Genomic DNA, 15,154 nt, shown 5'->3' with positions numbered 1-15,154 from the left:
GATAAACAATCCTAAAACATCCCCTACCTCAATTTGAGATGAAAATCTCAAAGGCCCACCGAAAAAAAAGTGCTCTGAATCCGACGATACTGAAGGGGTTTGTCGGGGACAACACGATCTACATGAACCCCCAAGAAGCCCCATCAAAATCACAACTTGACTTCAAACCCAAACTTAAAAATGGTCAAAAATGAGTTCTAATAAGGGTGAAAGACAGAGCACAACGAGGGGAACAACAAACGTTAAGGCTGAAGACTTTTCACTTAGGAAATCAAGTGGAAGAGAAGAAGAAAAGGTGGCAGCCCAAGGAGCTCCCACGGCTGCCGGCCAAGAGGGGGAGGAAGATGATCAAAATCTGACTTTTCTTCTCTAAGTCCCCGATTTATAGAAAATCTTAAAAAGTGCCCCGAAAAGGCCCCACCAGGTCTGGAAAAGTGAAATTTGAGCAGACGCGCTCAAACGGCAAAACTCTGTGAACAAAAGAGATTCAAAATGGGAAAATATGAACAACAAAAGAAACGGCATCAAAAACCGAGTGCCGAACAGTAAGTTATGCCCCAAACAAGTTCGGCGGCAACTAAAGCCAGAAACCCTGAAACTATAAAACAATGACCAGAAGGAAATTCTAAGAGTGCACGACTCGACGAAATGTGAAAATGAATCTCGTATGAGGATCCAGGCTCCAGATGAGGTATTTTTGCAATAACTTTCGTTAATTACACAATGGCCCCTCCAAAAAGTGAAAAGTGCACTAATGTCCCAGAAAGAAAATATCTTCCAAAAATATTTTCTTAAAAACCCCTGAAATGAAATATCTTCAAAATATATTTACGAAAAACACCCCAAGAAAAGAAAATAATTCCAAAGAACTATGCATCCATGCCTCTGTGGACACCGGGAGCAACCAGAGTACTTTCTTACAAAAGTAAAGATACGTATTTCGTGGAAACCACTTACAATGAAGATACATGAAGTCAAAAACCAACTCTTAACGTAAGAAGTGTGGTTTTGCAAACAAAGTGACAAACGGGGAAAGGACAAAATAGGGAAAAAGACAAAATAGGGAAAAGGACTAAAAATGAATAGTGTCGAAAAACAAAAAATGTAGGAATGACTCGGTCCTCAAAGGAAGTTGTCAATCTAAAGAAAAGAGTCTTGGAAATCACTCCAGAGCACTCGAGACGACACTAAGCGACGAGGAACTGAACTCAGAAAGGAAAAGATCAACGGAAAAAAAATATATATATATCCATGAAAATCTGAGGAAAGGGAAAGGAATGAAAATGACCGGGTCATTACAACCTTCCCACCTTAAAGGGATTTCGTCCCTGAAATCCAGCCCCAAGAAAACAAAAAGGCAAAACAAGGATAACTACGGAGTACATCTCCAAGTATCCCACAAAACATGCTACAAAAGCAATCCCCAAAACTGAAAGACAACGTACAAGCAAATGTCATTCGCACTCACGTGCTCATAACAGGACAACCTCTCAAAAAAAAAGTGATCACACGGCCACACAACAAGTCAAGACTCACACACTGAATCCAAGGTCAGACGAGGGAACGGAAGACAATCACCATAAGCACCCCTCTTAACGAACCATCATACCGATCCAAAAACAACCACGAAAGGAACTCCAAAATATCCACGTATCAAATCAAGGTACCGAACAAAAACGACATGGCAGTACGAATAGCGACCTGGACCCGCCCAGGACGTACTCAAATGTGTGGTAGCAATGACAGTACCTAGTGCCCGACCACACTTACTCATCAGTAAGCTAGCATCGACGGCAACTAGCACTTGCCTATAATACACAACTTTATACGGTAGCATGACAGTATAAGGCACTAGTTCATAACTTGCCCCCCACTAGGTCTACCCATGAAACCTCTCGACACAAATGACATCAATGTCAAAAATAATCATTACCAAAAGCACCATGGAGGCCAGACATTTTGTGAGAGTTGAGATATGGTCTTAGGACGTCCGGCCGGACCATCCTGGCTAATCCCAAACTCTGACAACAATGCCATAGGTACCACTACGCTTAAGGCCTTAAATTCTCAATACAACAAAACCAACAACTCCAATGTCTCAAAATACTACTATTAACAACATCAATAAAGAATTCAAAGCCCGACAAGCGAATCAAAACCTCCAAAAACCAAAATGAACCCCATCACAAGACATTTCATTGAAAGTCTTACACATCTCCTTGAAACATATCAACCACAAGACTACACTGAAATCAAACATCGGATCCACATCACTATCATGGATAACTAAATCCTCGAAACACAAGTCCACTAAGTTGCACACATATCAAAATTCTGACAACTATCAAAATCACAAAATGAGTCTCTCAAAACTGTACTTAACAACACCAAGTTAAGGTAAAATTCCTCAATTCCATCCATAAACAATCACTGGAACTACGATTCCTCAAAACAATACATAGTCATAACTAAGACGAGAAAACTCCACAAACAAGCCATATCCAACAGCGATCCTCCAAAACTTCTCCTAAGAGTCAACCACATCTAGATCTCTAAAACCAAAGCAAGTCTCCAAAAGACATCCTCAAAAGAGCATCGAGCTCACCTCACGAATCAAACAATTCCTCAATGATTTGGACACAAGTCCCCGTAAAATGATCACACACCAACCCACTCACTCTGAGCACCACAACTCGCCAACAACCATGGCAAAAACTCCCCAAAGGAAGACACGAAGGAAAGCAAACCACCAGTCCTAAGAAGGACAACACCAAGACTCCATCTCTGAAGTGAAAGACTGCAATGTCAAAGACTTCACCCCCTACATGGAAGTAAGTCGGCCAAAATCCCCCAAATCCTCACCAAAGACTCAATACAACGATAGTGGCCCTTACGGACCAGCCAACCCCAAAGTTGTGCACAACACAACGAAGAGAAGAGACTTACTCCTTGTGAGGCCCCTTACTCAAACCAAGAAAATAGGAGAAACCCTATTCCCTTCCACAAGTGTCAACACGACAAACGAGAAAAAGGAGCATTCTTCCCACCTTAAGGAAGTGGGTAGCTCAAGACAAAACAAATGTGACAACTCCTCTACAAGGAATCTCACAATAAAACCCTTACGGAAACCCACATACACACTACGTGCGACCGAGGGGGAAACAAAAGGGAAAAACTGAACATGGAAGTCATGCAAATAACAAGGAAATGCAACTACCAAGAAAGTAAATCTACTCATATAGATATAATCAAGGGTACATGCGGCACGTCTCCACGTAAGCACAAAATTGTGTCACTAAAATAAAGTAACAATATGGCATCTCTAAGCATATAAGGAAGGCATGCTAATGCCACGCAACGAGAAAGCAAATGTGGACATACCTCCACCTACTCATACATCACAATATTATATATCAAACAACTAACATGGTAGTAAACGAAATTGCAGAAAATAAAAATGATGCAACAATGAACCCTATGAACATCGTGTCCTAGAGTGTCTAGGTGAAAGGAAGGACCAGTCCTGGCCATAAATTGACTCCAAAAACCAACGCGACTATAACTTGTCTCAGAACAAATGTGAGCCCTTACCACAATGGTAAGACTCTAACAATCCATCTCCGAATTTAAGGGTGACACTACAAGTGACACTAACAGTGCAATGCTCTCTCTACCCAAAGCATCAATCAATCGACTTGATCCCAAAAGCGTCATCACGTAAGGAGAACTCAAAGAAATGGCAACTATAACCATATCAACAACAACCAAATCAATCACTACGACTGACCCCCAAAACAACCGTCATCATCATTGATCATAAGGACAATGCCTATCAAAATAAAACCAACACTGATTCCATCCAAACTGCACTTGTAGCTAGCCAGTACGGTAGCATGACAGTGCCATGCACCCGCCCATAACGTACCCGCCCATGAAAAATTGCAATCCTAGAGGAATCATCCCGAACAATCAAGGATTCTAAGAGGCCCATAACCTCATCATGGCTCAAAACCAACAAATCCAGCACTATGGCAACGCCAAATGACTCACCTCACGAGAGCCTAAACAAAAGGTGTCTCACCACCTACACTACCATAAAACTATGTGGACAATCACCAACAACCTCAATGAAGAGTACCTAAACAAAACCAAACACATCAACCATCGTACTAAGTGAAAACTCACCAAATGACTAAATCTCAACTCAAAGATCCCATGACTAATCCCAAGTCCTGCCAAATATACAAAACAATCATGCATATACAAATCAGATCGAGCAATCATATATCATGCTCTTTTCATAGAATTTAAATCATGCTAAACAAACAACATACTACATATAGCACATAAGCACATAAACATGTCATCAGACCAAAATATGTCATCATGAAACATATAAATACATAGAGCATGGCAACACAAGCATGATATGCACCCAAAACCCGTCGTCCTAAGGTTTTCGAACCTAGGAGCTCTGATACCACTTGTGACGGCCCAAGTTTTTCAACTCGGTGCGTTAGTGATAAACCAAAAGTTGACCCGATAAAGGATCCAAAATGCGGAAGCGAAACCAAAAACAAAACCTGTAAAGATATCAATCATCCCTAAGACACCCAAATGACTTCCCATGAAGTCATGAAACTCAAGGAAATAACCAGAAGCAGAACAAGAATAAAAAGGTCAAATGATACCCTATGGCACCAATGACGACCAAAGAAATGTGATCTAGTTCAAACCAGACTACGTACACCATTAAATGGCTTAAACGAGATCGACAAGGTTATGTTGGGACAAACAAATAAAGCCAACCAGCCGAAACAACTGACCAAGCAAAACCCACAAAACAGCTCCATTTCGGTCGGCCGAAATGAAGCTTCGGTCTGCCGAAATGGACCAGGAAGAAAAGAGAAATGAGCCTTCATTTCGGTCAACTGAAATGACAAACCGATCAACCGGTTTGTGGCTCGAAGTGAAAAATGGCTACTGGAATTTGACTTTTACGGTTCAATTGAAATTCAAAGGCCATCGGTTGACCGAAACAAGCCACCGATCGACCAAAACAGGTAGAAATGCAAAGAATGAATCTGTTAAGCACCAAAACTGAAAAGAAATTCCTAAGTCTCAAATGGATCCCCCTTTGCATGATTAAAATGAATTGTATGCAAGTGTGTGATGATGTGGACATACACGCAAGTGTAAAATAACATTTTAAACATGCTGAAATGGCCTATGGCCTTATTACAATTCATTTACAACATTAGACATGTCAAACCTCCAAGTTAGAAAAATTACATTTCATAGGCAAAACTTAAACATGCTAACACTTGCATGTGAACAAGAATACTTCTAAAATCACCAAAGCAAGTGCAAATCTCCAATCTTGTATCATGTACCTGAAATATGCCCCAGTAACTTTTGGGTGAGCAACATAAAACTACTCGTAGGAAATGAGCATACATCGACCTAATGTTTTACAATTTTATCACCTTAAGGTGAAACATGCTAAAAGGGCTCATGCCACCTAACGTCTATGTCAAGATGAGACTCAGGGAGCATCCTAAGCTACCCTAGATCATTTCTAGCATCAATCACATCATCCATGTAATTCAAACCACATAGGAGCATGTTATACAAAATAACATGATATAGATTCTCAAAGTTACCAACTTGAAATCTAAAGTGCCAAAACAACCAAAGTGGGTCATGCCACCTAACGTCCATGTTCCTAAGCTACATTTCAACAACAAAACACAATCACAATATCTATGCAATTTAACTAACATAGAAGCATACTATACCAAGCAATAAGATATAGATTCTTAAAGTCGTCAACTTGAAATCTGAAAGTGCGAAATCAACTAAATATAGCAATTTAGTATAATTAGAATATCTAATACCACACATCAAGACATAGATTCTCTAGGTTATCAACTAGAAATCTAAAAGTGCGAAATCAATTAAATATAGCAATTTAGTATAATTAGAATATCTAATACCACACATCAAGACATAGATTTTCTAGGTTATCAACTAGAAATCTAAAAGTGCGAAATCAATTAGTGGAACACTTGGACATCTAAGCTCGGAATTCTGCCGAGACCTCAACGGCTAATACGGGGACTAACCCACTGGTAATACCACCCCTAGTGCGCACTATCTCGACGGGGAGAACTCATACCTACCGCACCAGAGCCAAACTCTAGCCATGTTATAGTAACCATGTCCCAAGTGACTCCAAAATAAATAAGTTAACAACTTATAAACGAAATATATATATACAGCACGAAACTACATTCCATGCACAAGCAGGTTGAAACCACACAATACATGTTCTAAATCCATAATTACTATAGGATGACAATGTCGAATCTTCAGAGCGCGATTCGTTAAGCGCTATAATAACATCACATGTCGAATCTTCAGTGCGATTCGTTACACGCTATAACAATATAATTCAATATTGAAACATAATCGCATAAATCCATTACAAGTCTAAAATCATGCTTCAAACATAATATCAATATTAAACACATGACTTAATCAATAATGCAATAGAAACAGAAATTAATTATATAACCTAATTAATTTCTCTAAGTTTCATATGTCAATCAAATGAATCCTAATTCACACATATTAAACAACATAACTTATTCATTACATGAATCAAATTAAAAGCTTACTTAGGTCATTAGATCAATAGGATGGAATTTTATTAAAACATGGTAATTAAATCCCTAAATTCTAAAACAACGTTAAATGGTCCCAAATTAGTATATACTAGTATACAAGTCCTAGTCATCACAAATATTAAGTTAAAAACTTACTTAAGCTAACGGAACCTTTAAATAGATTTTAATTAATCATTTTAATTAAAAACTCTAGATTTTCATACTTAACCAAATGCTCTCAAATTAAAGTATGTTAAACAACATGCCAAGACTTAATTTAATAGCATGCTACAAGTTAATTTCATGCAAGGTACGTCTATGATAATTAAACTTTCACAAAAGACAATTATTAAATAAAAAGTGCAATTCTTATTCAAATAATTCCAATTTAATATATATTAACAAACATATTAAAACTTAATTTTCTAGCATGCCACAATTTAATTCTAAGTCATATAACATCATGAGAATTAAATCTTAATCATAGAAATTAATTAAATTAAATTCTAGATTTTAAACAAAAGCATGCATACAAGTTGTGTAATCATGGGAAACACTTAACACAAAACATAAATAATCCTAAAACATCCCCTACCTCAATTTGAAATGAAAATCTCAAAAGTCCACCGAAAAAAAAGTGCTCTGAATCCGACGATACCGAAGGGTTTTGTTGGGGACAACACGATCTACATGAACCCCCAAGAAGCCCCATCAAAATCACAACTTGGCTTCAATCACAAACTCAAAAAATGGTCAGAAATGAGTTCTAATAAGGGTGAAAGATAGAGCACGACGAGGGGAACAACAAACGTTAAGGCCAAAGACTTTTCACTTAGGAAATCAAGTGGAGGAGAAGAAGAAAAGGTGGCATCCCAAGGAGCTCCCATGGCTTCCGGCCAAAAGGGGGAGAAAGATGATCAAAATCTGACTTTTCTTCTTTAAGTCCCCTATTTATAGAAAATCTCAAAAAGTGCCCCGAAAGGGCCCTACCGGGTCCGGAAATGTAGAATTTGAGCAGACGTGCTCAAACGGAAAAACTCCATGAACAAAAAGATTCAAAATGAGAAAAGATGAACAACGGAAGAAATGGCATCAAAAACTGAGTTCCTAGCAGTAAGTTATGTTCCAAACAAGTTCGGCGGCAACCGGAGCCAAAAACCCTGAAACTGGAAAACAACAACCAGGGGGAAATTCTAAGAGTGCACGACTCGACGAAATGTGAAAATGAGTCCCGTACGAGAATCCAAGCTCCAGATGAGGTATTTTTGCAATAACTTTCGTTAATTGCATAATGGCCCCTCCAAAAAGTGAAAACTGCACTAATGCCCAGAAAGAAAATATCTTCCAAAAATATTTTCTTTAAAACCCCTAAAATAAAATATCTTCAAAATATATTTACGAAAAACACCCCAAGAAAAGAAAATAATTCCAAAGAACTATGCATCCATGCACCTATAGACACCGGGAGCAACTAGAGTACTTTGTTACAAAAATAAAGATACGTATTTCATAGAAACCACTTAGAATGAAGATACATGAAGTCAAAAACCAACTCTGAACGCAAGAAGTATGGTTTTGCAAACAAAGTGACAAACGGGGAAAAGACAAAATAGGGAAAAAGACGAAATAGGGAAAAGGACGAAAAGTGAATAGTGTCGAAAAACGAAAAATGTGGAAATGACTCGGTCCTCAAAGGAAGTTGTCAATCCAAAGAAAAGAGTCTCGGAAATCACTCCAGAGCACTCGAGATGACACTAAGTGACGAGGAACTGAACTCAGAAAGGAAAAGATCAACGAAAAAAAATATATCCATAAAAATCTGAGGAAAGGGAAAGGAATAAAAATGACCGGGTCATTACAGAGGTGGCACGCTTTCATTAGTTCATTGCCTTGAAAATATCTAAATGATTCTCTCCAAATGATTGGTGGAAGGTGACAATTGTATTGTTGGAGCTGTATAAGGGCTGTTGTGAGTGCACTTGTATATATATGTTGTTATAAGGCTTCTTAGGGTTTAAGCCTAAAATGCATTCTATTGAATATTGGGCTGCAGCTGTGAAAATAGGTTAAGGATGGAAAGATCTAAATTACAGCTTTAATTTAGGGCTAGCATGACAAATATGATCGTAAAGAAATTTGGGTTAACTTGATACATGGGATGTAAAGGAAACCTAAGTTCTTCCATGTGTGAGGAGGAAAAGATCATCTCCCCATCATCAAGTCCTTTACCGATCTCATAATTAGCATTATTGGGGTAAGGTCTAAGTTGGACATCAATAGGAACTTGACAGCGTTCGCACAGAACGTCTACGTCTACAGACATGGTAAAGTAAAACCTAAAGACCCAGAAAGTAAGGAAAATGAAATAGTTCGAAGAAGAAAGAGCAATTGACCTCGCCGGAAAAGGATAGGATCACGCCAAAGAACTTGTTGTGAGGGAAAGATTGCCAAAAGAGGAAGAGTAATGATTGAAGGATTGATGTAAGCCTTTAGTCAAAACACAAGTACAAACAGCAGAAGAAACTGGGGTTGCAGAAGAGATAGGTATATAAAGACAAAGCAAGTCACGCTAATCGAGAAACTCAAAATTCAAGCAATGATGACAGTACAGAAGCCCAAGAGATACACGCCACCTCCTCCACGCATTAGTGTGTATCTGTCTTCAATACACACAAAGCCAAAGGCACATCCATGTACAATTGTCCCACATTCGTAAGGGACAGTTGTAGGGGCAAGATGAAGGGATAGAAATCCTATTGGGCCAAACGCGGCCCAACCCGCCCATTGATAAGGGACATTCAACGACCGCCAAGTCCAACCATGTTCATATCAAGCCCAACCCTTAAATGGGATGGCCCAAGAAGAGAACCGAGTCCATTTACTCCCAACTTGGAGTCCAAAAAAGGGAATTAGGGTAGCAAGCAGTGTACTGTAAATAAGGAAGGAAATGGGGAGTGTATTTTGGTGTAAGAGAAAAGTTTTCCACCAATAGAAGAAAATTTTCTTTGCATCTACATCCTCAATCGACAATCAATAGAAGAAAATTTTCTTTGCATCTACATCCTCAATCGACAATCAATACATATCCCGTGTAATCACTAAAACTATTTTAGCTTTTTATATAACCAACCTTAATTATATTTTTTCCTTGTTTTCGCTTACACATCACTGCATAATTTCATCTCAACAAATAATTTTCCTTGGTGTGTTGCTCGGCCTGCATTGACATCCAAATGGCATGAAAATTTTATGCACAAACAGTTTTTCTAATTTTTTTATAGCCATGATTTGTGATTGTTATTTTCTCACGAAGAGACTCAAAATTTTCATAATATACAATAATTCAATTATGCCCAGTTCAAAATGGGCCATTAATAGAGGCATTGCTGTGAATCGTTCCATAATCAAACCCATCATTAATTAGTAGTATAAGTGGTCTAAGATTGATTTTATGACTCTACTATGGACATGGATCAATAATAGTCCACCGGGGTGTCGGGGCAACTGTCTTCCGATACAACATCTCGATTAAACGGTGGAGGAATGAATGGTGGTGATTGACATCTTAATAGTGCCCAATTGACTCCGTTGAAGAACGCATGGTGTTTGATTACCGTGGCACCCATTGTGGACCCCATTCGTCTTGTCGGATCCTTAACCAATAGTTGTGAGATGAGATCCTTAGCCATAGCGGGCACGATCGGTTCTTTAGGGAACTCGAGAGCCCGAGCCACAATGTTAGCTAGGGTTAGCTCATTGTCCACCCCTTTAAAGGGTGTGACACCATACAATAGTTCAAACATAAATATCCCTAATGTCCACCAATCCACGGCACTACCATGCCCCTCCCCTGAAATAATCTCTGGTGCCAAATACTCGTGGGTCCCAACAAATGACATCGAGCGAACATCAATGGGCTCCGACACGAACTCAGGCCCACAGTGTCGGCCTGGCTTCTTCTTCCGCTTCCGTTTCGGGTGGAAGCATGACACCGCAGGTACCATACAATTGGGAAGAATACATGAAGATGAGGTAAAAGGTGGTGGATCAACCCGGTACTCGGTTGGCCGTGGCGTAGCCGGTGGTGGATTTTGATCGGAAATGATCTGAGCTGTTGAAGTAGAAGCGTCGCATTTTAACGAGAGATCAAAATCGGTCAGCATGATGTGGCCGTCCGATCTAACTAGTACATTTTCAGGCTTGAGATCACGGTAAACTATTCCCATCATGTGAACATACTCTAGAGCCACAACCACCTCCGATGCGTAGAACCTGAAACCAACAAGAATTGAATATATGTATTAATTAGTTATTAACATTATTAAATCCATAATATATATATATATATATCTATACAGATACCTTCTTATTCTCATAATTGATCATATTCCAAAAGATTGGCAATGGAACAAAATGTATGGTAGACTGGGCCAGCATCCCATCACGGTTTAGCTGGACGGTGCATACATTTTCCCGTAAAATTGGATAAAATTACAATAATGCCACTGTGCGTGAAAATAATTGAGTTCCCACAAGACTTCTGATTAGGATTTAGGTAACACCATGGATCACAGGGACCTACTTAGTACTGAGGTCATTTTGATATTTCTACTTACACAACCTCCTTACACTTTTCCTTCATGAATTATACATATACATACATATATATATATATATATATATATATATATATATATATAGAGAGAGAGAGAGAGAGAGAGAGAGAGAGGGGGAGGTATGTGTAACTCCACCATAAATATGTCTCCCTAAACGGTGAGGGACCTATGTGTTGCTTGTGGGTATCCCATAATCCATGGAATGTCTCAATACTTCCCATACAATATATCGCCATATTCGGACTGATCTTTTACTTTTCCTTTTTCTAGATCATATCAGAATTCAATTATTAGTAAATAAAAAATAAAAATAAAGCATGAATCCAAAACAATATTTTAGTACAAATTATATTACAACAGCTTAAATAAGAAACCAAAACTATTTTTTAGAACAATTTGCTTCAATGACATTGGAACAGCTAAAATAAGCAAAATGATATTATTCACAGAAAATAGTCTAAATTGGGTTTATTTTTGTACAATTAACAACTCTAGAAATAATTTCTTTTATTTTATCTTCATTTTATGGGGAATAGCTTGGCTTTATCTATATGTCTTCCACTTTTTCAAAAGTTCTAGATTTAATGTCATTACATGTGAATAATTGGATTTCTTGAGATATTCAAACCTAGATTAATCAAGAACCGTGTGGGAAAGAAAATGTAAATGATAAAACCTACCTAAATATTTAATTCTATTAAAATTCAAATTTCACCTTTCGAGAATAATAATAATAATAAAATCATTGTCTTCCAATAGGCACCTCTCTCTACCCATGAGACTAGATTTAAACAAATGCAAAGGAAAATAAATACAGATAGGAGGGTCCAACAATAAGTAGTAGCAGGTACCATCATCCCTCCAAATATGAAAGAAAGAGAGGAGGGAAGACAAGTGCCTTATAAAAATTTTAAATTACAACACTATCCCCTATATAAATTACAATATATAAATAGTGATGGATATAATCATATAATGGTAAAATAATTGTGAGCTTAGTTTTATCTTATTTTTTATCTAACCGAACAAAAAGAATAAATGACACAATCTCTTCTCTAGAAATGTTTCATCCATCCCTTCTTCTTTTCCTTACATTCAAATTTTTTCTTTTCTACTGAACCAAGAATTATTATAATTGAAATGTTATTTTGATCGATTTTTATACTGAAAATGGATTATATATTACAAATAAAAGGAATAGTTTAAATTTTGCCATTTACATAACTAGAACTACCATGCAATTAAACAAAGTGATGCAAAAAGCAAGTAGATCAATGAATTTTTAGGGTTATAAATGGAAGAGAATTAATCAAATAGCAGTGGCATAAAGAAATAAGGTAAGATCAAGGGACCACCGGCCCAAAATACTAAAATTTATAGAAGGAATCCCGAAATCGCGCAAAAAGTTAACGCATAAATGGATTGATCAACAACGTAGAGTTTCTACTGTTGTTATGGGCAGAATAGACATTTTGAAAAAGTTATAGTGATTCATAACAGAAATTTTTTTTTGGCCATACACGAGAGGACTCTGCGTGTGCGTTTTCATACAATTGCTTTCAAGTTCGTTGGCTTGATAGCAAGCATAAAACTTTGTGGTGACTCCTATAAACATGAATTTTAATTTGAACAAAAAAAAATTGAGCCTTGTTCATTTGCATAGAATTCAAAATTTTAAATTGAAGTTTTGTGGAATTAAAAAAATACAATTCACAAACTTGAATCAAAATTTTCTCTAACTCTAATTTCTTGTAACCAAACACAACCTTGTTTCATTTGACTTCTTCATAAAAGATGATGTCTTGATCTAAGATATGAACGAAATAAAAATAAATAAATAAATATTAAAAAAACATATGAGACAATATCAGCTGTTGTTTAATAGTTCAGAACTTTGTAAAAAGTAATATTGTAGGTAAGCGTGCGTTGTTAAAATTAAAAAATAAAATAAAATAAAATAATTATTTTTTAATAGTCTACCCTTTAAGATGTCTAGTAAATCTTTTTGATGTTTTAAAACATTTTCCTATAGTTGACTTTCTAATTAATATCATTTGCCGGTCCCAACCAACCCGCCTAGGGTGTGTATTGTTTTGGGCTTTTGGCCTATGTCCGAAAGCCCCTGCATCTCATCTCATCTCATCTCCGCTAAATAAAATACTTACTCTTTTCATCTCAAATTAAATGTCCTATTTAAAAAACCGTCATCTCCGCTCCTCTAAAAATATAATTACTCTTTCAACCTCAAATAAAATATTATGAGTCACGGTCCTCCCAACAGGCTTGGGACGGATCCGTCTCTAGCGACACACACTTTCCCGAGTGCTGTAGGTTTAATCTCAAGCTACTGAACAAATAGTTTGCAAAGATTAAAAAAATAAAAAACACTAATCCAAAAAGATTGATTAGAGTTAGTGGACAAACTAAGTAATTTGACCTTGAACTAATAAGACACTATGGATCTTAGGTGGACACGAGCACGTGTGATCGCGACTCCCAATCTTTTAACCTCGATCACTGAAACACACAGACACACAGTAAATCCAGTTCACTCTGAGTCGGAGTTCAGTGACCAACCAGTGGGCCCCACGACCGACGAGCCCAGCTCCGAGCCACAACCCAGCAATACAACCAACTAGCTCTGGTGGGGTCCACGTGAAAGACGGCATTATTTCCGCCACATGTCCAAAACTGGTGTGGTTCGTACACCTCGAGACACTGAATCATTTCCATAAATATAATATAGTAATATGTGTAATAATCTGATATTATTTCCGTCTTAAAAATAAATAGCGTTTAAGAATCAGTTTAATTTGTAGAGTGAAAGTCACACTCATGGGTCGGAGGGAGTATAATTTAATTTAATTTAATATACTTAGAATTAAAAGTTTGCTAACGTGCGCACCTGACGGCGGATTCGTGGAAGCGTTTGCCGGGCTGGCGCTGGCGGAGGACGTGGAGGTCGCCGCCGGGGCAGAACTCGGTCAAGAGGCAGGACCACTTTGGGGACTCTAAGGTAGCGTATAGGGTGGGCAAAAATGGGTGATCCAACATTTCCAGTATTTCCCGTTCTGTCCTCGCACGCCCTTCTTTATTACGGCTTACCAGCTCCTTCTTGTCCATGACTTTGGCGGCAAAAAGAGAGCTACCGCCATTGACGGAGGAGGACTTGAGCTCGGATAAGTAGACGGACCCGATGTCGCCGGAGCCCAGCCGCTGGAGGAAGCGGAGGTCGGAGAGTGAGAGTTGGCCGGAGTGGGACTCCGATCTGGCTCGCCGGACGGCGTCCCACCAGGGATCTCCGGAAGGGGCGTGTGGCTTCGCGTTGGTGCTGGTACGTACTGAAGCTGCGGTCCAGGTGGTCTCGGACCCAGAACTGGTGCTGCGGTTGATCTCGGCAGTGGTGGCTGTGGAGTTGAAGCTCATACTTTCGAGGTCGTCGCCAAGGTCGTCCAGCCATGGCTCCATTCTTCCTGTTGAGTGTTTTAGAGAGAGATAAAGACAGAGAGAGAGAGAGGTTTTAAAGGATTGGGGGGGTCCTCCTTATTCCTTGCGGGAGAGAGAGTGTGCGCTTTTGATGAGTGGGGTAAAAAAAGTGGGCTTCGGCATAAGGAGCCCAAGTGGATAAATTGGATTTGCATAGAGGAGAACACCCGCGATTTATATATCTACCGGTTATCATAAATTTAGAAAATTAAGAATAGTTTTTAGAGAATTATAAAAAATTATTTTTTAGGATAAATTGGATTTGCATAGAGGAGAACACCCGTGATTTATATATCTACCGGTTATCATAAATTTAGAAAATTAAGAATAGTTTTTAGAGAATTATAAAAAATTATTTTTTATTAAGAATAGTTTTTAGAGAAT

General features: G+C 38.2%; 1 protein-coding gene across 1 annotated transcript; it reads right to left on the bottom strand.

The window, feature by feature from the left end:
• Positions 1-9,991: 9,991 nt before the first annotated feature.
• LOC132306134 (serine/threonine-protein kinase D6PKL2) lies at positions 9,992-14,860 on the bottom strand. The gene is made up of 2 exons (XM_059803381.1): positions 14,190-14,860; positions 9,992-10,940 (listed from the first exon to the last, which is right to left on the bottom strand). The coding sequence occupies exons 1-2, from the start codon at positions 14,750-14,752 to the stop codon at positions 10,142-10,144; spliced, it is 1,362 nt and encodes a 453-aa protein (XP_059659364.1). The 5' UTR covers positions 14,753-14,860; the 3' UTR covers positions 9,992-10,141.
• Positions 14,861-15,154: the final 294 nt, after the last annotated feature.

Source organism: Cornus florida, unplaced genomic scaffold (genome assembly GCF_030987335.1).
Source record: "Cornus florida cultivar Cherokee Brave unplaced genomic scaffold, ASM3098733v1 CherokeeBrave_3.0.0_Hap2_Chr05, whole genome shotgun sequence".
In the NCBI taxonomy this organism is placed as follows: domain Eukaryota; kingdom Viridiplantae; phylum Streptophyta; class Magnoliopsida; order Cornales; family Cornaceae; genus Cornus; species Cornus florida.
Note: the sequence above shows the minus strand (reverse complement) of the source record. Positions and strands in the feature narration are given on the sequence as shown.